General features: G+C 37.8%; 1 protein-coding gene across 1 annotated transcript in view; it reads left to right on the top strand.

Annotated features, from left to right (window-relative positions):
- Nucleotides 1-10,038: 10,038 nt before the first annotated feature.
- Nucleotides 10,039-27,178, top strand: part of LOC131069662 (pentatricopeptide repeat-containing protein At3g57430, chloroplastic) — an 83,458-nt gene continuing 66,318 nt past the window's right edge. The window contains exon 1 of the mRNA XM_058005170.2: nucleotides 10,039-12,175. Within this exon, the coding sequence (XP_057861153.2) occupies nucleotides 10,254-12,175 (1,922 nt within the window). The 5' untranslated portion in view covers nucleotides 10,039-10,253. The remainder of the gene's footprint in view (nucleotides 12,176-27,178) is intronic.

The following is a 27,178-nucleotide window of genomic DNA, read 5'->3' as shown; positions in this document are numbered from 1 at the left end:
AGAAAGAAACCAATGGCTGAGATCAAATGATGATGAGCAGTCAAGATTTTCCAAGAGGAAGCACAATCCAGGTGAATTGATGTGATTGGATGCTTTTCTCAGTTTTAAAGGAAATTAAACTAAAATTTAGATAAAATCAAGAAAAAACTGATTTATTCTCTATTTCATTCAATTTTAATATTTAATTGTTTTAATTGCTTTCTTTGACATTATTTATCAATTTTTAATTTGTTTTTTCAAGATTATCTCTAATTGATTTCTTTTCTCAAATTTTTAATTCTTTTTTGGTCAATTAATTCCTTTTTTTATTTATTTCCATTTTTGAAGATTTGTGCTCATAATTTCCAATTCCTCTTTCTTGATTTGTTTCCTTTTTTGAAGATTTGTGACAATTTTTATTTATTTTTCAAATTAATTCCTCTTTTTGATGATTTAATGGCAAATTGATTTATTTAATTAAATATGCTAGGATATTTAATAAAATAAATAAGATAATTGTTTAAAATGATTTACTTGGAATGATTTAATTAATTAAATAAATATTTAATTAATATTGGTTGATTAATTTGCCATGTGACATTTGATGATTTTAGAAATTAATTGTGTGCTCAAGATTGATTTAATTGTCTTTGGTTAGGACCTTGGTGACGTTGTCGAGATTAGGGGCTCATGGTTTAGATGACCATTTTTAGGGTATTACAGGTTGATTATCAAAGTTGTTCATCAAGCGGGCAAACTTTTGTGACAACAATAAGTGCTATATCCAAAGGGATGAAGATAATATTGGAAAATTTTCAACAATAGAGTAGATGAAGGCTTATTCCTTGGTTTTTCTACAAGGAGCAAGGTGTAGTGGTGTTACAACAAAAAACTAAACAAGATTGTTGAAAGTGCAAATGTGAAGGTTGATGAAGGAAATTATAAAGACTTTGATGACAAATTGGTAGGTTATGAATCCGATCCCTTAGGACACTATATGACCCCTCAGAACACTATATGACCCCTTAGGACACTATATCACCCCTCAAGACACCATATGACCCCTTAGGACACTATGTGACCCCTTAGGACACCATATGATCCCTTTTAACATCCTATTACACAACATGACCAATTAGGACACCATATGACCCCTTTTAACATCCTAGTGAACAAAATGACCCCTTAGGACACCATATGACCCCTTAGGACCCCATATGACCCCTAACGACACCATATAACCCCTTAGGATACAATATGATCCCTAACGACACCATATGACCCCTCAAGACACCATATGACCCCTTTTAACATCCTAGTACATGGCATGGCCCCTTAGGGCACCATATGAGCCATAAGGACACCATATGATGTCCTAAGGGGTAATATGGTGTCCTAAGGGATCATATGATGTTCTAACACATGTGTGGCCTCTTAGGACCCCGTATGACCCCTAACAACACCATATGACCCCTTAAAACACCAAACAATGTCCTAATGGGTCATATTGTGTCCTAAGGGGTCATATCATGTTCTAACACATGTGTGGCCCCTTATAACCCCATATGACCCCTAACGACACCATATGACCCCTTAAAACATCATACGACCCCTTAGGACACCATATGGCCCCTTAGGACAATATGATATCCTAATGGGTCTATGGTGTCCTAACAGGTCATATGGTGTTCTAACACGTGTGTGGTCCCTTAGGACCCCATATGACCCCTAGTAACATGATATGACCCCTTAGAACACGATATGACCCCTGAGGACACCACATGACCCCTTAGAACAATAAGATGTCCTAAGGGGTCATATGGTGTTCTAACACATGTGTGGCCTCTTAGGACCCCATATGACCCCTAATGACACCATATGATCCCTCAAGACACCATATGACTTGTAACGACACCATACTACCCCTTAAGACACTATATGACCCCGTAGGACACCATATCACCCATTAGAATGTCATATGGTTTCCAAAGGGGTCATATGGTGTCGTTAGGGGTCATATGGGGTCCTAAGGGGCCACACATGTGTTAGAACACCATATGACCCCTTAGGATACCATATGACTCCTTAGGATGTCATATGGTGTCCTTAGGGCACATATGACATCCTAAGGGGCCATGTCATGTACTACGATGCTAAAAGGGGTCATATGGTGTCATTATGGGTCATATGGTGTCATTAGGGGTCATAGGGTGTCCTAAGGGGTCATATGGTATCATTAGGGTTCATATGGGGTCCTAAGGGGTCAGATGGTGTCATTAGGGGTCATATGGGGTCCTAAGGGGCTACACATGTGTTAGAACACCATATGAACCCTTTGGATGCCATATGACCCCTTATGATATCATATTTTCCTAAGGAATCATATGGTGTCCTAAGGGGTCATATTATGTCGTTAGGGGTCATATGGGGTCATAAGGGGCCACACATATGTTAGAACACAATATGACTCCTTCGGAAACCATATGACCCCTTAGGACATGATATGACCCATTAGGACATCATATGGTCCTAAGGGGTCTTAAGGGTCCACACCTTTGTTAAAACACCATATGATCTCTTAAGATACTATATGACCCCTTAGGACGTCATATGGTGTCCTAAGTGGTCATGTCATGTACTAGGATGTTAAAAGTGGTGATATGGTGTCGTTAAGGGTCATATGGTGTGTTAATGGGTCATATGGTATCCTAAGGGGTCATATAGTGTCCTAAGGAGTCATTTGGTTTTGTTAGGGATCATATGGTGTCCTGAGGGGTCATATGGTATCATTAGGGGTCATATGGGGTTTTAAGGGGCCACACATGTGTTAGAACACCATATGACCCCTCAGGACACCATATGATCCCTTAGGACATTCATATGGTATCATTAGGGGTCATATGGGGTTTTAAGTGGCCACACATGTGTTAGAACACCATATAACCCATTTGGACACCATATGATCCTTAGGACACCATATGACCCCTTAGTACATCATATGGTGTCCTAAGGGGTCATATGCTATCGTAAGGGTTCATATCGTGTACTAGGATGTTAAAAGGGGTGATATGGTGTCATTAGGGGTCATATGATATCCTAATGGGTGATATGGTGTCCTAAGGGGTCATATACTGTCCTAAGTGGTCATATGGTGTCGTTAGGGTTCATATCCTAAGGGGTCATATGGTGTTGTTAGGGTTAATATGGGATCCTAAGGGGCCACACATGTGTTAGAACACCATATGACCCCTTAGGACATCATATTGTCATAAGGGGTCATATGGTGTCCTAAGGGGTCATGTCATGTACTCAAATGTTAAAAGGGGTCATATGGTGTCCTAAAGGGTCATATAGTGTTCTAAGGGGTCATATGGTGTTCTGAGGGGTCATATAGTGTCCTAAGGTGTCATACGGTGTCTTAAGGGTCCACACAAGTGTTAGAACACTATGTAACCCCTTAGGACATAATGTCCTAAGGGTTGATATGGTGTTTTAAGGGGTCATATGGTGTCCTAAGGGGTCATGTCATGTACTAGGATATTAAAAGGGGCATATGGTGTCTTGAGGGGTAAGTAGAGAGAGAGAGAGGAAGAGAGAGAGAGGAAGAAGGGAGATAGTGATAAGTTGAGAGGGGGGAACTAGATAAAGAGATATGGAGAAGGAAGTAGATAAAGATAGGTCATATATAAAAAAGTTAAGGGGAGAGTTGGAGTGAGGAAGAAAAGGAGAGGTATTCAAAGAGAGGGAAGGAAGGAGAGGTATTCTTTACTCCACCTCTCTATCAAGTACCCATATATCTATACCCTCTATCTTCCCTCTCCCTTTATGTATTTATCTCTTCTCTCTCTATGGGTATCTATCTTCCCTCTTGCTCTCTATATCTTCCCTCTCCCTCTCTCTACCTACCTCTCTTTCCATCCCTATTTACTTTTATCTCCCCTAATTCTCTACCTTCTTCCCTCCATTATACTATTTATCTCACCTCACTCTCTTGAGCTCTCCCTTTATCTCTCTCCTTGCCTCCTTCCATCTTCATACTATCTCTCTCTAGCTACTTATCTCTATCTACTTGGCCTATCTTTAAATACGTCTCCTTCTCTCCCTCACTCAAAGTCTCCCCTCCACTTTGTATATATAACCTATCTATATCTATCTCCTTCCCTCTATACCTCTCTCTATCTATTTTCCCCCTCTCAACTTATCACTATCTCCCATCTTCCTCTCTCTCTTTCTCTATATATATATCCCTCCCTACAAGGCCTTTATTTCTATCTTTTCTTCTATCTCCCAAACCTTCCCTTACCACTTCTATCAATCTCTCTCTTCCCTCTCTCTCTCTCTCCATTACCTTTTTATCAACCTACATATCTCTCCCTCCCTACCTATATCTCTACCTCTCTCTTTTCATTTCTCTCTACTTATCTATATCTACCTACCTTTTCGCACTCCCCCATAAACTATTTATCTAAATACCTAGATAGATGGAGAGAGAGAGAGAGAGAGAGAGAGAGAGAGAGAGAGAGAGAGAGAGAGAGAGAGGTGCAAAGAGAAGGAGAGAGATATAAAGAGGTTAGATAGATAGAAGTGGAGGTGATATTTAGAGAGAGAGAGAGAGAGGAGAATGTGTGTCACAAATTTAAAGAATGGAGGGGAGATATAAAGAAGGGTGAGAGAGATAGGTTTAAATCTTGGACGAGAGGAGAGAGTGAGAAAGAGAGATGGGGAAAGGGGGAGTAATAGGTACTGAGAGAGAGAGAGAGAGAGAGAGAGAGAGAGAGAGAGAGAGAGAGAGAGAGAGAGCTTAGTGATTATTGAAATTTGATTATGTTTGAGAAATTATAAGATCTAGAGCTTTGGGAGAGAGGAGAGAGTGTAATAGAGGGAGGTGAAGAGAGAAGGAGAGATATAAGAAAATAGATGGGCCTAGAGCGTAGGGGAGACAAAGAGCATGAGATAGAGAGATAGCAAGTGAATGATGATATAAGCCCACTAATTAATGAAATTTGTCTGTCTGAAAAATTTATAAGATCTCCTAAAATCTATAATCTTCATTATGACTCCTAGAGATCTGAAACAAGTCTCAAACATCCTGACAATATATACATAAAATATAACTTAAAGTATAAGTTAACTTATACTTAAATGTTATATTTTATGTATATATCCTGCTTAAAAAACTAAGGGAATGCTAAAAGAATTGCATATAAGTCCATATTACTAATCTTGCTTTATGTAAGCAAAACACGTACTTTTTTTTTACTAAACATAACACATGTGTTTTTTTAATTTTTAAAAACGTGACCGTGTTTAACGTGACTGTGTTTTTTATTTTTAAAAATGTGAATGCATTTTGGCTTGGATTTAGGCTCGGTAATATGAGCCTTAATGCGAACGGGTTATTTAAATTTAAAAACAACCCGTTCACGTTAATATTTTTTAGATGTTTTTTTAGAGGGTGTCCACTTTTTGCACACCATCTTGGTGCACTTACCCATATGATCAGTACCCTCAACCCTATGTACCCTAAACTATGCATCATCGATCTTGTACCCTATACCCTAAACCTTATTTCCTACAACCTATTATCTAAATCCCATACAAGGGAGGGAGAGGTGATGACCTAGAGAGGGGAGGGAGAGAGAAGAAGAGAGGGAGAGGTCAGTAAGGAGCGACTGAGAGACCTAGAAAGGGAAGAGGTAGATAGGTGAGGGGGAGAGAGAGAGAAGAAGAAAATAAGAAAGATGAGTTCACAAAGAGAGAAAGAGAGGTAAGGAGGCAGAGAGGAAATAATTAGAGAGGAGAGAGATATAGAGATGAGAGATTTAGAGCCTAGGAAGAGAGAGATTAGAGACCTAGGGTGGAGAGATAGAGGCGAGGGAGATAGAGGGGAAGAGAGAGGTGGGTAATGAGACAAAGAGAAAGAGGTAGAGAGGTAAAGATGAAGGGAAGGAGAGACATAGGGATGGAGAGAAAGAGGTTGGGAGGAAAAGGTAGTGATCATGAGAACAGAGAGAGAGTAGAGATAAATGATAAGAGGAGAAGAGATATGGAGGGAGGGAAGGACATATATGGAGATAAGGAGGAAATGTGTGTGTGTGTGTGTGTGTGTGTGTGTGTGTGTGTGTGAGAGAGAGAGAGAGAGAGAGAGAGAGTATAGGAGATACCTAGAGAGAAAGAGAGAGAAGAGAGGGAGAGTAATATCGTAATAGATCTATATTTTATGGGAGATAAAGAGGTGAGGAGAGAGAGAAGTGAAGGAAATAGTTCATAAAGGGAGATGGGTAAGGGGTGATGAAGAGAGAGAGGTGGAGAGGAAGGGAGAGAAATAAAGAGGAGATAGATAGATAGAGAGGTGAGATACCTAGAGGGTGAGAGAGAGGTTAGATAACTAGATGATAGAGAGAGGGGAGAGATAGATAGAGGGGAACTGTGAGAGAGAGAGAGAGAGAGAGAGAGAGAGAGAGAGAGAGAGAGAGAGAGAGAGAGAGAGAGAGAGAGAGAGAGAGAGGTAATGAGGTAGGAGGGAGAAGTAATGAACTAGAAAATGGAGAGAGGGTATGGAGAGGGAGAGATTATAATAGAGAGTAGGGGAGAGAGATATATGAGGGTAATAAGGATGGGAGAGATAGAGAGGGAGGAAGAGACCTAGAGAGAAATAGAGAGAGAGAGTCAATATGGGCAACACCCTCAACCCTATGTACCTTAAACCTTGTACCATCAATATCGTACACCAAACCCTATACCAATACCCTCAATCCTAAACTCTATATCCTCAACCCTATACCTAAACCATATATCATACTCTCCATTCCCTAAACCCTATACAAGGCAGGGAGAGGTATGATTGAGAGAGGAGAGGGAGAGAGAAAATGAGAGAGATAATAAAAAAGAGAAAGCGAGGGGTAAGGAGGGAGGGAGGGAGGGAGAGGTAGATAGGGAGTGATTGGGAGACCTAGAGAAGCGAGAGAGAGAAGTTTACAAAAGGAGAAAGAAGGGTAAGGAGGCAAGGAGAGAGTTAGAGAGGGAGGCAAAGAACTAGAGAGGGGAGAGATATAAGTCCTAGAGCTTAGGGAGAGAGGGTGAGAGACTTAGGCGAGAGACACTGTGAGAGAGATATGGGAGGAGAGAGGTTGATAATGATATAAGAAGGGAGAGATAGAGAGGTAAAGATGGAGGGAAGGATAGACCTTGGGATGAGGAAAGAGAGGGTGAGAGGGAGAGTTAGTGGTCAAGAGAATGGATAGAGGGGAGAGAAACAATAAGAGAGAGGGAGGGAGAGAATAAGAGAGAGGGGGAGAGGGAGGGATAGATATTGGGGTAAAGAGGGAAGGTGAGGTAGAGAGAGGTAGAAAGTGGACATAGAAAGAGTGATAGAGAGATATATAGGTCTAGAGTTTGAGGGAGATAAAGAGAGTGAGAAAAAGATGATAGGAGAAAGTTGTTCACTAAAATTTGATTAAGTCTATGATGTTCTAAAACCTAGAATCCACATTACAACTCCTACAAATCTAAAACCACTCTCAAACATCCTTCCAATATATACATGAAATATAACTTAAGTATAAGTCACCGAGGAAAAAGAGATATTGAAATGTGACTTAAACTTAAATGTTATATTTTATGTATATATTCTTCTTCGGGGATTGAGTATAACATGTGTCCAAACTAGAACATTTGCCCAATCATGAAAACTACAATTTACCAATGTAGAACATTTGGCAAGCGCCTGGCACTCGCCAAATGTGAAAAGTGAACTTTTCAAATTTGGTGAATGGCATATTTGGCGCTCACCAAATGGCTTGCATTGGAGAACACCAACCCTTTGGGTTGGATTTGCCTTGGGCATCCAACCCGAAGGTTTGGATGATAATTTCATGCCAATGACGCATTTTTTATGAAAAGATAAAAAGTGGCAACTTTTTGGTACATCTTGGTGCACTTACCCAAGTGCTTAAAATCAGGTGGCCACATCATTCACAAATGTGAAAGCAGACTAAGCGAAGGAAGAAGTAAGCCAAACTTTTTAAATCTAATTGTGGGGAACAAGTTGTTGCACAATTCTATGATTAATTCTAATGCAAGTACTACAGAAATGCCAAAGAAAATTGTAGAGTCGTTGTAATAAGAGTATTAACCTTTAGATAAGGAGGTAATGCAATTAGATAGGAAGAAGATCCAAGCACTAGGTGTTATGAAAAAACTTTTGCTAACTTTATATTCCTACCCTAGTATTATTGTACCCCAAGAGGTAGTGATACCAAAAACTCCTCCCATCTTTGGATTGTGTTTGTCCAAAGATTTTATTGCTAAAACTAGAGGTTAGTTGTTCCTGAATTGGTCCCATTTGATTTTAAGGACTAAATATGATTTAAAAATGAAAGTGTTATCCAAACCACTACACTTGAAGCACATAGTTGATGATGGTATGATGAGCTTTGAAGCTACACGCACATCTTTTTTTAAAAATGAGATGTATTGTGTAGAGATGCTTGAAGAAGAGGCATTGATGGTGATAGAAGCTCTGAAGAAGTCCTTATTAACGATTTTATGAGAAATGACCCTTTCGAGAATTATGACGCCACTGGGCTTGGGACTTATGTCATTTATGACAAAGATCAATTCATTATTGAGGTCATGAAGAAGACAAAAGATCGTATTAAGATCTTATCTAAGCAATGTCCAACTTCAAGATCATTTTGATGGTGCACAATGCAAAACTGGCTCTAGAGCCAGGATCTACCTAACATCTCCTTCGAGAAAAGAAGCCCTTAGAGCCTTCTGATTCTAGTTTGCCTACACAAACAATGAAGATGAGTATGAAGCCCTAGTCCATGGTTTGAACCTTACAAAGCATTTAGGAGTAAAGGAGTTGAAGGTGGTTGAAGATTCCAAGCTAGCATTAAAGCAAGTGAGATGCATGGCAATAGAAAAAAACATCTGAATAAGATCCTACTACCACAAAATATGGGACTTAATCAAGAAGCATTCAACTCTTTTAACTTCTAGATAATTCCAAGATCATAGAATGCAAAAGTGGATGGAATGGTAGCAATTGTTTCCCAATTTGTTTCAGTAACTGGCCTAATAGAAAACCAACATGCAATACATGTAATCATCATACGTGTTATCGTAGATAATTATCAGAATTGACATTTTTTTTAAAGTGACTCTCAAATTACCATGTTTATTCAACAATCATATGAGTTCGTAGAACAACTGCAATGAAGATATAAGAGGTTTATGAGGATAAAATTATCCATTTAAAGACTAATAAGCTTTCTAAAGAGCTAGTCACTTTGGATAACCTCTTTGATTCAAATGACGCAAGAAATGATAAGAGGAAATTTGTTGCAAATAAAGGTGGCTACTCTGGACTTGATGTAGGGGACAAAAGAAAGTTAAAAGTAGGGAAATATGTTCCCCTTAAAGATAAAGAGTGATTAATATCCTTCTACATTAAGTATGATAAAGTTATGGCATGGACCTATGAAAACCTCAGAGAATATAATCACAATATAATCCAACATACCATAGATTTGGTTGAGGGAGCCAAGCCAATTTGTCAAAAGAAAAGGCCTGCAAACCAAATATTGAGTCACTAATGGCCCACCAATTGAAAAAGTTGATTAACCCATAAATTATATACCCAATCAAACACTCAACATGGTTGTCCAACATGATCCCTGTTAAGAAGAAAAATAGGGAAATTAAGCTCTATGTAGATTTTAGAGACTTGAATAGAGCATCTATGAAGTATCATTACCCCTTCTTTCCATGAAACAGATTCTTCAAACAATTTCAAGGGTAGAGATGTTATCTTTCCTTAATGATTTCTTAGAGTATAACCAAGTGTGGGTTAAGGAATACGATCGATACAAGAACACATTTACCACAAAATGGGATACATTTGCATATGTCAAAATGCCATTCAATCTCTCAAATGCAAGAGCAATCTTTTAATGAGCAATGGATATTTTATATGGGGATCTAATTAATTTTGTTATCTTCATATATTTGGATGACCTCATAGTGTTATAATTTTCTTCTTAAATATGGTTAAACAGCTCAACAAAGATATAACCAATGTGGCCTTCAAGCTGTGAAATCTGCCAACTGAAACGCCGGAAAATTTTTAAAACGCCGCGGAGGGCAAAGTTCGCTTGCACGACGAAAAAGTCTCACTCGATATTCAACTGGATAAATTTGCATCATTATTTGCCGAAACAACAATGCCAGCAAATTTGATTGTCATGATGGATTGGATGTACTCATGAATGGCCTATTTCAACACCATCAATAGACTCAAATTAGCTGCTGTGAATCCATCATTCCCCTCTCTCAATCGAATCCCAAAATCTAAATCTAAATACCAACCTTGTGCCATAACCATACTATCCAAGGAAGGCCGATTGGACGAAGCTCTGCACATTTTACATACAGCAGAATATCAATGCATTCCTCTGGACTTCACTGCCTATTCTTCGCTCTTAAACGCATGTATCCAACGGAAAGCACTTGCACAAGGCAAGAGAGTCCATGCTCACATGCTTATATTCAGTGGGTTTCACCAAAATGTATGTCTACAAGTCAAATTACTCACCATGTATGCCACTTGTGGAAGCCTGGACAATGCACGCCTAGTCTTTGACAAACTGCAGAAACCCAATGTTATAGCTTGGAATGCCATCATAAGAGGATATGCATGGAATGGACCAGAAAAAGAGTCCCTTTCACTGTACTATAAAATGCAAGAGGTAGGTATAAAACCAAATAATTTCACATACCCATTTGTACTCAAGGCATGTGCTGGTTTATTGAATGTGCATGAGGGTAGAGAAATTCATTTTGATGTAATCAGGAATGATTTGGAGTCTGATGTTTATGTGGCTGCTGCTCTTGTGGATATGTATAGCAAATGTGGTAGCGTTGATGATGCACGTAATGTGTTTGACAAAATGTCCACACGAGATGTTGTCTCATGGAACGCAATGATTGCAGGGTATGCTCACAACGGATGTGCCAGTGAGGCCCTGAGGATTTTTTCCCAGATGCAGGATGCGGGAGTGAAATTGAGCCGGGCATCTGTTGTGAGTGTTCTTCCAGCTTGTGCGGACTTGGCGGCTTTGCAACAGGGTAGGGAGATCCATGATTATGTTATAAGGAATGAATTTGAGGATTATGGCAACGTGGGGAATGCTCTAGTTGATATGTATGCAAAATGTGGGAATATAAGGACTGCACGCAATTTGTTTGACAGAATGTCTAATAGAGATATGGTGTCATGGAATGCAATGATTGCAGGGTATGCAATGCATGGGCAGGACGAAGCCGCCCTTGCACTTTTTTCTCAACTGCAGCAGGTTACAAGCCTGAAGCCTGATCATATCACCTTTGTTGGAGTGTTATCTGCTTGCAGTAATGCGGGTTTGCTCGATGCAGGTTGGCGGTATTTTAATTTGATGAGAGGAGATTATTGTATCCCTCCCCGGGTGGAACATTATACTTGCATGGTTAGTCTTCTTGGCCGAACTGGGCATCTGACTGAAGCATATGATTTGATCAAAAACATGCCATTTGAACCTGATGCTTGTGTATTAGGGTCACTGCTTTTTGCCTGTCAAGCTCATGGCAATATTGAGTTAGGGGAATTGGTGTTGGAATGGCTTCTGGAATTTGAGCCAGATAATGCTGGAAATTATGTTATTCTCTCAAACATCTATGCAGCAGCTGGAAGGTGGAGTGATGTTGCAAAGGTGAGAACAATGCTCAAGGACAGGGGAATGAAAAAGAGTACAGGATGTAGCTGGATCGAGATCAAGAACAAGGTCCATGCTTTTGTTGCAGCGGACAGATCACACCCACAATCAGAGAAAATCTATGCAGTTCTGGAAAGTCTGGAAAAACAGATGAATGTTCAAGGTTATGTAGCTGACACAAGCTTTGTGCTGCATGATGTAGACGAAGAAGAGAAGAAGAATGTCATCTGCAGCCATAGTGAGAAGTTAGCCATTGCCTTTGGGCTTATTAATACAAGCCCTGGGACAACCATCCAGGTTACTAAAAATCTACGTGTTTGTGGTGACTGCCACACTGCTATAAAATTCATCTCCAAGATTGCAAGCCGAGAAATTATATTGAGGGATGTAAACCGCTTCCATCATTTCAGGCATGGGGTTTGTTCCTGTGGGGATTACTGGTGATTTTCTAATTAAAACCACTGACAGAGAGAAGGTTAACAACTGTGCTGACCCTGGATTGGCAGGCAGAATATGGTCATTTCTTTGTTCCAACTTTTCAATATAATGTAGTTTTGAATTCCATTGCATATAATAATTTGCTAATAGTGTCTTTGTCTTTTTTTTTTTGTTTTTGATCGGCGAACTTCAAGATTTTTAGTCTGGCCTGAGTCCAGAGGAGGTTCCAGGGACCTCCTCCCCAATCAACATATTTAACTAAGAAGTCATTTATTCAATTCATATCAACTTAGAAGTCACAATGGAAGATCAAGAGCCACCACTTGAAACTCCATCACTAGATGTCACTTTTGAAGATTTGAACATGAATCTCCATCTTGAAAACCTTATGACCTTGCCATTAGAACACATTCCCATTGACTGCTAATACTGTATTATTGTGTATGCACACTGTTTTTATAGATAAGTGGGAAAACAAGAATTCTGAGCCTAAGCAAAAACTGTCGTAAGGCAGATCAAAACAGGTCCACACCGGTCAAAAACAGTAGTATGCACACTGTTTTTATAGATAAGTGGGAAAACAAGAATTCTGAGCCTAAGCAAAAACTGTCGTAAGGCAGATCAAAACAGGTCCACACCGGTCAAAAACAGTAGTCTAACAGCTCATGAACAACTAAGAAAAACAGCAGAGAGAACAAAACAGAACAGAAAAACATAGAAACAATTAGGAGGCAGAAGACTACTTTAATACGGATTCAACAATATTTGTGAATCAACCGCCATCACCTAAATGTCTAGGAGAATCATAGTACTTGAATTAAGTACTCACTGAGACTTTGGTTTGAGTGGGTTTTTCTAGCATGCTTCTGAATCACTAGGCAGACATCTTTTTACATAAATTTAAATACAGAAATTGGTGTTAACGCAGCTATCTTTTTGTGGATCAATCCTCCTGCTTCTTGATTCCTAGGCAAACATCTTATTAGTACTTAAATATTTTCTCAAAGTTTCTATTGGTATCTTTTTCTTGATTGGTTTTTTCTACTTTACAGTCTTACTCAAATATTTTTATTTTTTATTTTTCACAACGGAGCCATGTCTATTTTAATAATAATATTTAACCAACATCAAGGATTGCTGGTGAGATGAGTTTGCAATAGATAAGTAAATTCGGTTCACTAAAGATTTCTTTGTATCCAGCTTAAAGTTGAAGTGTGAAGTAAAGTCTGTATATTTTAAATATAAACAATCACCAGAAGACTAGCTTAATATGCTGAAGCACAAATGATGCTTTGCTGACTTATGAATGAGATCCTGCCAGCTGCTCGGATCGTGGTAAGGAGAAGCAACTTGGGAGTATCTTTTGATTTTTTCATATTATTTTTGTCCTCTTTATTGTGTGATTCCTTTTAATTATTTTTTTAAATTCTATATATTTCAATTTTAGTCTCTTTCATTCAGATTCTCTCCTATGCTATGTGCAAAATCATTTCTTTTGGCTCCTAGGTTGTTGCATCTTATATCTTGGTCCAAAGTCCTTTCTTCCAATTATTATCAAAATTAAATGCCAGATTAGTTAGTTTACTTTGTTCTTTTGGTGTGAATATCTAATCAGTCAAATTTTTAGAATATATTCATAGCTTAGTGTTAAGTTGTTTTTTCTTTTTTTTTTTTTCTTTTTTTTCAATTCATAGGATTGATGCACTTGACATAATCTTGCTTGTGAACTTTAAGACTTTTTCTCTTTACTATAGTAAAGTTATTTATTTTCATTGTATTATTAATGTAATTTATTTTTTGTTGAGGCAATATGGTTTTTTTATTGCAGCTTTCATTTGTAGAAGGTTCTTTAGTTTTTGTTGATAGATTGATGTACTTGTGGATACACTATTTACTCGAAGATGGTATTAGAATTCAAAATCAACAAATCTCTTTTCAAATTTTAAGAGTTTTTTTGTCTTAGGGTACTATAGAAGGCCTCTTAGAGAAAAATGAATTTTATTTTGCATCTAAAGACCCCAAAACTTTAAGATTGTTTATCCAAATGTTGAAATTGAAGTAAGAAAAATTTTGGATGATTTTTTAATTCGCTTTGGATTTCATGCAAAAAATCTATAAAATCATGTGTTGTCTATAAAGGGGCAAAATTGAATTGTTGTGAAGGGTGGTCAAACCCCTCGAGGACTCAATAATCTTCTCTCCACTCCAAGCGACCCTTCGGGATTCCCTAACCTCTAAGTTTACTCACTAGGATGAAGAAGTGTATAAAACTATATGGCGCTATGTGATGCGAAATTGCATGGGGTGCAATATAGGACGTTACAATGTCATACCACCACTATAGCAAATTTTTGGCCTTCTACATGATTTTCTAGCAAAAGTTCAAAAAGATCAATGATTTAAATTTTTTTATAATCATACTTTTTTATCATAAGCGAAAAAGGTACACATAGGGCAACATCATTTTTATGGCTAACTACAAAATTTTGAAATTTTTTATTGAATTCTCATTAGTAGAGTTTATTGATGACAAGCAACAAGAATATTTTGATAGCTCTTGATCATATCAAACCAAGAGCCCCTAGTTTCTTTTTGTTAGTGAGACGCTAAGCCCTATTCTCCACAACACAACCACTAGCAGCAAGATTTGTTGCCCCCAATAGCTACTACCATTGCCAAACCCCCTCCAAATCCAATACTAACATTCTTCTGTAATCATGTTGGTGGCTAGGGATTGCACTCAAACCTTCCCCCTCTATGCCCAACTACCAATCTTATGGGTGTCAGGGGGCTCTATTTAGGGATTTTTCTATTTTGGGGAAGCATATAAAGGAAATTTTATAGGAATTGCCATAACTTGGGCATACTATATCACATTTTCACAAACAAATAGTTATTGAAAAGATGGTTCCAAGCACTTGTTAGTGATGTTGATCTTTTTTTCGATTTCATTGTTGGGGTGTTTTATTGTATTTCCATTTTCGACCTCTAGGCTCATTACTTTTAACTCAAATCTCTATTTTTCATGATTCTTGTGGCATTGGAAAGTTGATTTAGTGAGCTACCTAGTACTTAGATATGATTTTCTAAATTTTTCATTAGGTACACAATGATTCAATTTGAAGTGAACTCTTTATATTTTTATTTTTAGTTACAAAAGTTGCAAAGGGTTTACGTTTTCTTACTATGGGGGAGGTAAACAAACTTCCCAAAGTACCTTAATGAGTCAAAAAATAATTCAAACTAGCATTTAATCATTTATTTGCATACTCAAAACAAACACATAAAATTACAAACATCTCTTCTATCAAGAACCTTACACTACAAAACAATCACACTTGGAAAACTTAGATGAGTAAATTCCTTATGTGCAAGTTTTGATGGTCCACATTAGATTATATTGCATTTGAGTTTGCTAAATAATATGAGAGATTTTCATACAATAACAAGATAGATGAAGCTATGGGACTTATTGCATTGCATGTTTTAGATAACCTATTGTTTTACATAGAATATTGCAAAACTCCTAAAGAAATCTAGGATAAGTGCAAGTTGGGCATTACAAATTGAGGAAAAAATAACTACACCTACCCCTAATCCACTTCCTTCTATTAAGGACTTCTTAGTACAATCTAAGTCACTTAGATCACTTTTCTAGAGATGTAGAAAGGATAATGATGACAAAGCATGTACTTTTTTAATCATGACTGAACTTCAAGGACCACTTTAAGTGTTCTCTTCCACTTTCTATTATACCAGTACTTTTTAAATCATGTCTAAGCTTCAAGGACCACTTTAAGTGTTCTCTTCTACTTTCCATTATACCATGGATGCATTATGCATTTATTATACTTTCCTTTCAAGTATTTTATTATCCCTTGACACGTGAATAGATAAAGCTTGACTAGTTAGAGTCACTTTCTAGTTCCAAAAACTATGCATGGTCATCTAGTCATCCAAGGGAAAAGGTAAGAAGACATAGAAGCCTAAGACAAAATTTATATCAAGCAGTGAGAGCTCTTCCAAGAGAAAGTTGAAGGCATGTCAAAAACATCAATTCACTTCTAAGCTGATAAATCTTCTAAGGTTGGTGAGTCTTCCTATTTAAAGCAAAGAAGAAATCAAGAGATCATTACAACTTCTGTGGTAAAAAGGGGTATGCATTGTAATGGATTTTGGAAGAGGGGGGGCCATTAGAGGAAGTCATGTAGTAGCACACAATTTTTCCCTCTAAGTCTTCTTCCACCAACAAAAGCTCTATCTTCAGTACATAGTTGCATTGTAAACTCTAGAGCCTCACATCACATGACACGTTCATCTTATCTACTTCAGACTCAATTTGATAGTAGTGATTCTTAGATTGTAGTGGGTAACTCTTCACATATTTTAGTTTTTGGGTTAGGTATTGTACATACGATTGATGCTTACATTGAGTATTTTATCATTATTCTTGAGATTTATGTCAATATTCTCACCATCTACTAGACTTTTCATATTGGGTGGGGTAAAACAATTGAGGTTTTTCCACATGATGTTGCCATTCATGATCTCAATCATCTAAACACAACTATTTCTTTAGGTAGAGATGATCATGAGTCCAAATTGTATAGGTTTCATTCCTTTGATTCATCCAATGGTTCATCAAACAGTGCCCATGCAAATTTCTTTAGTAAGTATTGGTTGAACACTTTGGTCATGTCAAATATATGTATTTATAGTAGATAAGTATACATTAAATGGTACTTGGTCTTCCTAAGGTTTCATTCATAGATGGCATTTTTCAAGGTTGTGTTCCTAGCAAAAATCATCAAGAACCCTTTCTTAAGATTAAGTACTATTGTGCTTCTACCCTGCTACTAGAGGTGGTATACAGTGATCTTATTTCCTTTTTCCCATTTATTTTTTTAGGAGTCAAGAATGTTCTTATGATGCAGGAGCATCCCCAGTTCTTGGCAATCTTGCATCAACCAAAAATATTTTCTTTGTTTTGCTTTATGTTTGTAATTTCAGCATTTCTTTATAGGTTTCTTTGCATTTGCACACTGGACCTTGCGGAGCTGGATTTTGCTTGTGGACATGTTCATCTACCTTATCCTAAGTCCACGGGACGTTTGGATCTTTTTCCGGCAAGTTATCTCTTCTGGAATCTGGGATAGTTTTCTAGCTTTGAGCATCAAAACTGCTTGCACCTATTTGCTAATGGCGAATCTTGCGGATCTTTCTCGTTGCTTGCGGAGCTTAATTTCATTGCTTCCAATGTTCCTTGGCATGTGGTCGACCTTCCCTTGGGACCACACATCATTCTATGTTGTTTTCAGAAGGATTCTTTTGGTGGAGGCCGACCTGGTTGTTTTACATGTTACATCTTCTTCATTGGCATTTGTTTCATCTTGGGTTGACGCAGGTCTTCCTTAAGCTATGAATGTCATATAAATCAATGTAACCAAGCAGATAGACATAGGTTTTTAGGCAAGAAGATAGAGATAGAAGGTTTGGAGTTGGCTTGCATTCTTGCTTGAGCTCGAATATTATATTTGAGCATTAGGTCTGTGTGTCGAACTTGTAAGCCTGCATGTTGCTGGCCAGTTGTACTTGAGCTCTTAACAAAATATAATTCTTATTCTACATTGTCTCCATTGTGTTGATTTGTGTTTCATTTGCTACACCATCCAATTTGTTCTCTTTGAAGACTTACTTTTGTTGTGACTGTACCAAGTGGTATCAGAGCAAGTTTTCATTTCAAAGATTGTGGAGTCCTGTAGGAATTTTGTTGTGGGGTGGCAGATTACAGATCCGACCTATAGCTGCAGAGGACTAGCGTAAAGATGGCCAGAAGAGGAAATGTTAGAGGTGGTGGAGCATGTGGAAATGCAGACCCTGTTGTGATAGAAATGTTGAGAGGAATTGCAGCTCAATTGGAAGCTATCAAAACGGCCCAAAGAAGAGGTTGACATATTGAGGATGTGAGCGAAGATGAAGAAGAAGAAATGGGGGCAGGAGAAGTTGGAGCAAATCCACCGGCAAATGATCCAAATAAAGAGAGGTTCATAAGAGCCTTGATGAGAGGGAATATCAGACCACATTTTACCCATTGGATTATGATGGCAAGTTAGATTCGGGTGAATTGCTTGATTGGATTATGGAGATGAAAAAATATTTTAATTCTGATAAGACTGCTGAAGACAAGAACGTGAGATATGCTTGCACTAAGTTGAAAGGGCATGCGTCTCTTTGGTGGGAAGTTTTGCAGGTAGTTAGACAGAGAAGAGGTAAAGAGAATATTAAATCTTGGGAGTGGATGGTTAACAAGTTGAAATCAAAGTTCATGCCTGTCGATTATCAAGTAAATCTGTTAGGAAGTTGCAGAATCTAAAGCAGAAGGAATCTAGTGTGAAGGAGTATATTGAAGCATTCTACAAGTTGAATATCAGATCCAGACATACTGATGATGAGATTAAACAAGTTGCTAGATACCTAAATGGGTTGCATATGTCTATACAAGATGAACTCAGTCTAATTAAGTTGCAAGTGTTGAGGAAGCTTATCAATATCTCCTGAAGGTGAAGGAGAAGCTGAACAAAAGACATGAGCAGAAGCAAAGAGGTAGAGGAGGAAGATTTCAAGGAGAAAGGACTTGTACTGGAGGGTGGCAGATTACGGATTCGACCTATAGCTGCAAAGGACTGGCGTAAAGATGGCCCGAAGAGGAAATGTTAGAGGTGGTGGAGTGCATGGAAATGCAGACCCTGTTGTGATGGAAATGTTGAGAGGAATTGCAGCTCAATTGGAAGCTATCGAAATGGCTCAGAGAAGAGGTTGACATATTGAGGATGTGAGCGAAGATGAAGAAGAAGAAATGGGGGCGGAAGAAGTTGGAGCAAATCCACTGACAAACGATCCAAATAAAGAGAGGTTCATAAGAGCCTTGATGAGAGTGAATATCAGACCACATTTTACCCATCAGATTATGATGGCAAGTTAGATTCGGATGAATTGCTTGATTGGATTATGAAGATGAAAAAATATTTTAATTCTGATAAGACTGCTGAAGACAAGAAGGTGAGATAGGCTTGCACTAAGTTGAAAGGGCATGCGTCTCTTTGGTGGGAATTTTTGCAGGTAGATAGACAGAGAAGAGGTAAAGAGAAGATCAAATCTTGGGAGTGGATGGTTAACAAGTTGAAATCAAAGTTCATGCCTGTCAATTATCAAGTAAATCTATTAGGAAGATGTAGAATCTGAAGCAGAAGGAATCTATTGTGAAGGAGTATACTGAAGCATTCTACAAGTTGAATATCAGATCCAAACATATTGATGATGAGATTAAACAAGTTGCTAGATACCTGAATGGGTTGCAGATGTCTATACAAGATGAAATCAGTCTAATTAAGTTGCAGAGTGTTGAGGAAGTATATCAATATGTCCTTAAGGCGGAGGAGAAGCTGAACAAAAGACATGAGTAGAAGCAAAGAGGTAGAGGAGGAAGATTTCAAGGAGGAAGGACCTGTATTGGAGGGAGAGGACCCTGTGCAGATCAGAACAAAGAAAAGGAAGCTAACAGAGATGGTAGTTCATACTGGAGAGATGATAAAAACTTTTACTGGAGAAGAGAACCTGATGGTTACCGGAATGAGGGTTATGAAAAGGAAGACAAAAGACAGGATAAGAGAATGTTTAGAGGACCCTGATTTAATTGTGGAGGAGGAGAACATCGTTCTTTTGAATGGAAGAAGGCAGGGAATAGTAGAAGAGAAACATTGGTGGAAGAAGAACATGTCGGATCAGCTAAGAGACCAGAAGATGGAGAATTATTAGTGATGAGGAGAGAATTGTGCCACACCAGAGATGATCAAGAGACTTTGCAGAGGAAGAATTTGTTCAAGACAAGATGTAAAGTAGTCGGAAAGTGTTTTAAAGATATTATTGATAGTGGTAGTTTAGATAACCTTGTTTTGGAGGAGATGGTGAATAAGCTGAATTTGGAGAGATTGAAGCACCCTAAGCCTTATCAGATAGCATGGATTCAGTATGATCATAAGATACCGGTAAGTGAACAATGTTTGGTAAAATTGAAGATTGGATCTTATCATGATGAAGTTTTGTGTGATATTATGCCTATGGATATATGTCATATCTTGTTGGGTAGACCTTGGCAATATGATAGATAGGCAATACATGATGGAAGGAAGAACGTATACACTATTCTTGCAAATGGGATGAAATAAACCTTGTTGCCCTTGGAGGAGCCTCTTGAGAGTGAAGTATGTACAAGTGTTAGGATTTGTTTGGTAGATAGAAGGAAATTCCTGGATGGGATGATACATGAGAATGTGTGTTTTGCTTTAGTTCCTAAGAAGACTAAAGATTCAAAGTATGAAGAAGAAGGACTGAAGGAGATAAAAGAGTTGCTGATAGAATATGGAGACATCATTTCAGATAATGTACTTGATGAATTACCGCTTGTGAGGAGTATCAGTCATTGCATGGACCTCATTCTCGGAGTGAGTTTGCCTAATAAAGCAGCACACCGAATGACACCAGCAGAGAATAAGGAGTTAAATAGACAAGTGCAGTATTTGTTGAAGAAAGGTTTGATTAGAGAAAGTTTGAGCCCTTGTGCAGTTCTAGTAGTATTAGCACTTAAGAAGAATGGAGAATGGAGGATGTGTACCGACTCTAGAGCAATAAACAAGATCACAATGAAGTACAGATTTCCCTTGCCTAGGATGGATGACATAATGGATTATTTGAGTGGAGCCAGATACTACAAAAAAGATCAACTTGAAGAGTGGATACCATCATATTGGAACCAAGGAAGGAGATGAGTGGAAGACAACGTTCAAGGCAAATGAAGGACTGTATGAATGGTTGGTGATGCCTTTTGGATTGACTAATGCACCGAATACTTTCATGAGGTTAATGAATAAGGTATTGAAGAAATTCTTGGGTAAGTTTGTTATTGTGTACTTAGATGACATCTTGATTTTCAGTACAACAAAAGAACAACATATGGTGCATTTGAGACAAGTTTTGTAGAGATTGAGAGAAGAGAAGTTGTTGATAAACATTAAGAAGCGCAGTTTCATGAAGGAAGAGCTAGTCTATTTGGGGTTTGTGATATCTACGAATGGATTGAAGATGTGTCCTGAAAAGGTAAGAGTAATTGTTGAATGGCCTACATTGGAAAGCATTGGGGAGGTAAGATCATTTCATGGATTGGCCAGTTTCTACCGGAAGTTCATTAGAAATTTCAGTTCAATTTGTAGTCCTATGACAAAAGCAATGAGAGGAGATAGAAAGAATTTTAGGTGGACATCTGGAGCAAATAGGATTTTTGAGTTGTTGAAGCAGAAGGTGATAGAGCAGCTTGTGTTGGCTTTACCGGATTTTAGTAAAGTATTTCAAGTAGATTGTGATGCAAGTGGGAATGCAATTGGAGCAGTGTTGATTCAGGAAGGAAGACCGGTAGCATATTTCAGTGAGAAATTGAATGATGCCAGAAGGAGATATTTAGTATATGATCAAGATTTTTATGTCATAGTTCAAGCATTAAAGAAGTGGAGACATTATTTGTTGCCTAAGGAGTTTGTGTTGTATAACGATCATCAAGCTTTTCAATACTTGAATAGTCAAGGTAAGCTGAATCAGAGACACATGAGATGGGTGGAGTTCTTGCAGAGTTATACCTTTGTTTTGAAGCATAGAAGTGGAAAGTCAAATAAAGTTGTTGATGCCTTGGTAGAAGGAGGAACTTGCTGATAGAGATGAGAGTGGAGGTATTGGGTTTTGAGGAACTAAAGAATTTGTATCAGGATGACTTAGATTTTGTAGAACCTTGGAAAGCTTGTAAAGAACCGATTATGGTGGATAGGAGCAACTGGCTAGATTATTTCGTTCCAGATGAGATGTTGTTCAGAGGAACTCAGTTGTGTATACCTAGGAGCTCTATGAGGGAGAACCTGATAAAAGAGAAGCATAGTGAAGGATTAGTAGGACACTTTGGTGTTGGTAAGACTGTAGTCTTGGTTAGTGAGAATTACTTTTGGCCTCAAATTCATAAGGATGTCAGGAAATTTGTGTAGAGTTGTAGAATTTGTCAACTTGCAAAAGGTAGCAGTCAAAATATTGGATTGTATAAGCCTTTGACAATTCTGGAGAGACCTTGGGAAGAAATAAGCATGGATTTTACACTTGGATTGCCTAAGACACAAAAAGGAAATGATTTTATATTTGTGGTGGTGGACAGATTCTCAAAGATGGCACATTTCATACCCTATAAGAAGACAACAAATGTTGTGCATATAGCTGACTTATTTTTCAAGGAGGTGATGAGACTACATGGATTACCTAAGAGTATAGTTTCTGACAAAGACACTAAGTTTGCTGGATATTTTTGGAGGACACTTTGGAAGAAGATGAAGACATATTTGAAATTTAGTTCTAATTTTCACCCACAGACTGGCGGACAGACAGAAGTAGTAAACGGGAGTTTGGGAAATTTGTTGAGATGTTTAGTTGGAGAGAAAACCAGAAGTCGAGACTTGATCCTTGCACAAGCAGAGTTCACCTACAACAATTCAGTGAACAGGAGTACCTGACGAACACTCTTTGAGATTGTTACCAGAATACACCCTAGAGGCATATCAAAGTTGAGGGACATCAGTGCTGAAGATAAAAGGAGTGCAAAAGCAGAATAATTTGCAGAACACATGAAGATAGTGCATACTCAAGTTAAGCAACATTTGGAGGCCATGAACAATAAGTATAAGGAGAAAGCAGATGAAAAGAGGAGACACAAAGAATTTGAAGTTGGAGATGAAGTGATGGTGTATCTAAAAAAAAAGAAAGATTTTCAGTTGGAACCTACAATAAGTTGAAGATGAAGAAATTTGGACCTTGTAAGATCTTGAAGAAATTAAGTTCCAAAAATGCATATGAAGTGGAGTTACCAAATACTTTGGGTATTTCACCTATATTCAACATTGCAAACCTTCATCAGTATCATGAGGCAAAATTCAGTGAAAACAGTGCAGAAGACCTAGAGAAGCAGATGCCCCAGAAAGTACCAGACTAGATTGAAGACATTTTGGATAGTAGGCACAACCCCCGAGGCAAACAATACAGAGAGTATCTTGTGAAGTGGAAGGGTAGAATAATTGAAGACTCATCATGAATTTCTCAAGCAGAGGTAGACCATCTTGGTTTTCCTCTGACCCCTGCAAAGTGAGGGACTCACTTTTTCATGTAGAATACCTGGAGAATACCTGGAGAAGACCTGGAGAAACAAATGCCCCAGAAAGTACCAGACCAGATTGAAGACATTTTGGATAGTAGGTGCAACACCCAAGGCAAACAATACAGAGAGTATCTTGTGAAGTGGAAGGGTAGAATAGTTGAAGACTCGTCATGAATTTCTCAAGCATAGGCAGACCATCTTGGTTTTCCTTTGACCCCTGCACTCTAACCCCTGCAAAGTGAGGGACTCAATTTTTCATGAACCTCGGATGTTTGATGCAGGAGCATCCTTGATTCTTGGTAATCTTGCATCAACCAAAAATGTTTTCTTTTGTTTTTTTTTGTTTGCAGTTTCAACATTTATTTCTGTGTTTATTTGCATTTTCACATCGGACCTTACGGAGCTGGATTTTTCTTGTAGACATGTTCATCTACCTTATCCTAAGTTCGCGGGACGTTTGGATCTTTTCCTGGCAAGTTATCGCTTCGGGAATCTGGGATAGTTTTCTAGATCTGAGCACCAGAACCACTTGGACATGTTCGCCAATGGAGAATCTTGTGGATCTTTCCCATTACTTGTAGAGCTTAATTTCATTGCTTCCAACTTTCCTTGGCATGTGGCCGACCTTCCCTTGGGTCCGCACATCATTCGATGTTGTTTCTAGATGGATTCCTTTGGTGGGGGCTGAACTAGTTGTTTTACACATTACATCTTCTTCATCGGTATTTGTTCCATCTTGGGTCGACGCGGATCTTCCTTGAGCTATGAATGTCATATAAATCAATGTAATCAAGCTAATAGACATGGGTTTTTAGGAAAGAAGATAGAGATAGACAGTCAAAAGTTGGCTTGCATTCTTTCTTGAGCCCAGACATTGTATTTGAGTATTATGTCTATGTGTCGAATCTTGTAAGATCTCATGTTGTCGACCAGTTGTACTTGAGTTCTTGACATAATATAATTCTGATTTTGCATTTCCTCCATCGCGTTGAGTTGTGTTTCATTGGCCAACACGGTTTGAAATATTCTTTTTGAGGACTTACTCCTGCCATGACTGCACCATCTTACCTTCATTAATGATTATTCTCATCGCACATAGGTGCACCTTCGCAAGTACAAGAGTGATGTCTTCGCTACTTTCAAGACATTATGAGTGTTTGTGGAGAAGAAATCTAGCTCTTCTATTCAATGGCTACACATAAATAATGGGAGAATATGTGAACCACATCTTTCAAGACTATTGCATTGATCATGGCATTCAGCATTAGTATTCAATTACTTATATTCACTGGAATGGTGTTGTTGAGAAAAAGAATATATCTCTAAGGGAGATAGTCAATTATATGATTTAGTCCCAATGTATTGCTCCATCCTTTTGGGTTGAGGCAATTAGTTGTGCTAATTATACTCATTGATGCAACACTTTGGCATAATAAATATTAGGCTTCTACACTTTTTTCTTGGTCTATAGGTTCTTTAGCCTAGTAAGATTATCTTCATACATTAGCATAAGTATTTCGTCAATCAACTTCATCATTTTAGCATGGTTGATTGTAAGCTATCTTCTACACCATTTCAATCAAGTGTCACATTGATTACCACTTCCACCACACCTAGAGTTGATGCTACCTTGTACAGAAAATTGGTGGGCAATCTCTTGTATTTGACACAAATGCATCCTAATATAACCTTTGTTTTTTGGCTTGTCTCCCATTTTTATTATGATCCTCACAATCACTGAAGGCAACCAAGTGCATTTTGAGGTATATTTAGGGCACCACAATTTTTGGCATTTAGTACACACTAAGAGCTTCATAAATAGAAGGCTTCATTGACTTAAAGTGGGCAAGTGTTGTTGACTCATAGAATTCCACTTCTAGGTGTGTATTTTGCCTTGGTTTTGGTCCAACCACATGGTCTTGCAAGAAACAAAACACTATTGCATTATTATCCATTGATTTTAACTATCAAGATACAATTCTTGTCATTTAGGATGTTTTTGTGGCTTTGAAAAATTATGACTAAGTGTGGTATAATGCTTAAGGCTACTATACTTTTTTTTGTGATTACCAAAGTGCCATTAATATTTCACTTAACCTAGAGGATGAAGCACGTCAAGATACACATGCATTTTATTAACAACTTATCCATGGTGATCATGTCTTCTTAGAATATTTGCCTACTAAGGAGCATGTTGTGAGAATCATCACTAAACGTTTGGCATCATCTTGTTATCTTTAGTAGTGATCAATTTTTTGGTTGAATTTGTCCTTGGACATCTGTTGGGAAAATGGTGTCTCAACCTTGCATTTACATAAGGTTACTATTTATAGTAAGTTTTCATTTGAGCACAAAATGGTGTGAAATTCTCCTTAAAGCTTTTAGTTGGCTAGATAAGCATTCTGGTAAAGTTACGTCACAAGATCACAACTAGTTTTGAAGATATTAAATTTTTCGTTTTGGAGGGGTCCAATGAAAGGTTTAAATTTTATTTTGAGGACTTTAGAGGCCCCGAAACACCTTGAAAAGTGGGCATTAACATCTTACAAGGCATTAGAACACTTCGCGAGCTTTTCGGCGCTTCAAATAGTTCGTCAATAGGACACACGGTTCTCAAGTTATAGCCTTTCGAAGTTTGTACTCTTGAAATAGGAAATATAATACATTGGACAAGTAAATGAGTTGTAAAAGGGAGGGACACACGTCATAGGGCATCTAGAAGGGAGATAAGGTTGGCTACACCTTATTGGGTGGTTTTAGCCCATGGTTTTGTAATACCGTTTGATGGTTTATTGTATTGTATCTCCTATTTATGAAGTGCATGAGATAGAGGTTGTGTGTAAGAGTCTTATGGCTATTGAGTTACCTCTGAATCTCTGATTAGTGGTACTCCTACGAAGAGCTTTCTCTACAAGTATATTGTAATCTATTTTGATTGCTGAATAATATATTGGGCGGCTTTTGAAGTGTGGGTTTTTTCTCTCGAAAGGGTTTTCCCCACGTAAATCATAGTGTTATTGTTTGAATGTTATTATGTCTATTTCTGTTTTTTGCAACTGTTGTAAAGATCTATAAAAGCTTTTGCATTACCCTCCTCTCAAGATTATTTTAGGAAGTTGTTCCGCTACTTAACTTCCTTATAACATCTTTTTGAGTCCTCTTTTCACATTTTTGAGGATCTTTTTCCATTAGATTTTTTTCTTTTCTCTTGTTATGACAGATCTTTTTATTTGTACATGAGTACCTCATCCAGCCTAGTTGTTGGGATCCATTTCTTGATTTTTCATGCATTAGATTAATACCTCCCCGAGTTGCACTTAAGGGGGTGTTGGTGTGAACTTGGTACTTTATTTAACCAATTAGACTCTAGGACATATTAACACATTAGTCTTAACCTTACTTAGGTTACTTTTTTTTGTCCCAATTCATAGGAGTAAGACACTTGGTATAATCTTGTGATTTTTAAGAATTTTTATCTTACTAATATAGTAAGGTTATTTCTTTTTATTGTGTTATTACTATGATTACTTTTTTTGATGCAACATAGCTTTTTTATTGTAGCTCTCATTTGTGGAAGGTTTCTTTGGTTTTTGTTAATAGATTGATGTACCTATGGATTCACCATTACTCCAACATGATAAATATAATGGCCATGAGTACCCTATTAGATATATGTGGCACTTTTATGCACTTTACTCAATGATAACAACTAACAATCCTATCCTTACAAGACTTTCCTACCAAGTTGATAGATGACACATTTTACCTC

The sequence above is a fragment of the Cryptomeria japonica genome, chromosome 11, assembly GCF_030272615.1.
Source record: "Cryptomeria japonica chromosome 11, Sugi_1.0, whole genome shotgun sequence".
NCBI lineage: Eukaryota > Viridiplantae > Streptophyta > Pinopsida > Cupressales > Cupressaceae > Cryptomeria > Cryptomeria japonica.
This window is presented reverse-complemented; position numbering and strand designations above follow the sequence as displayed.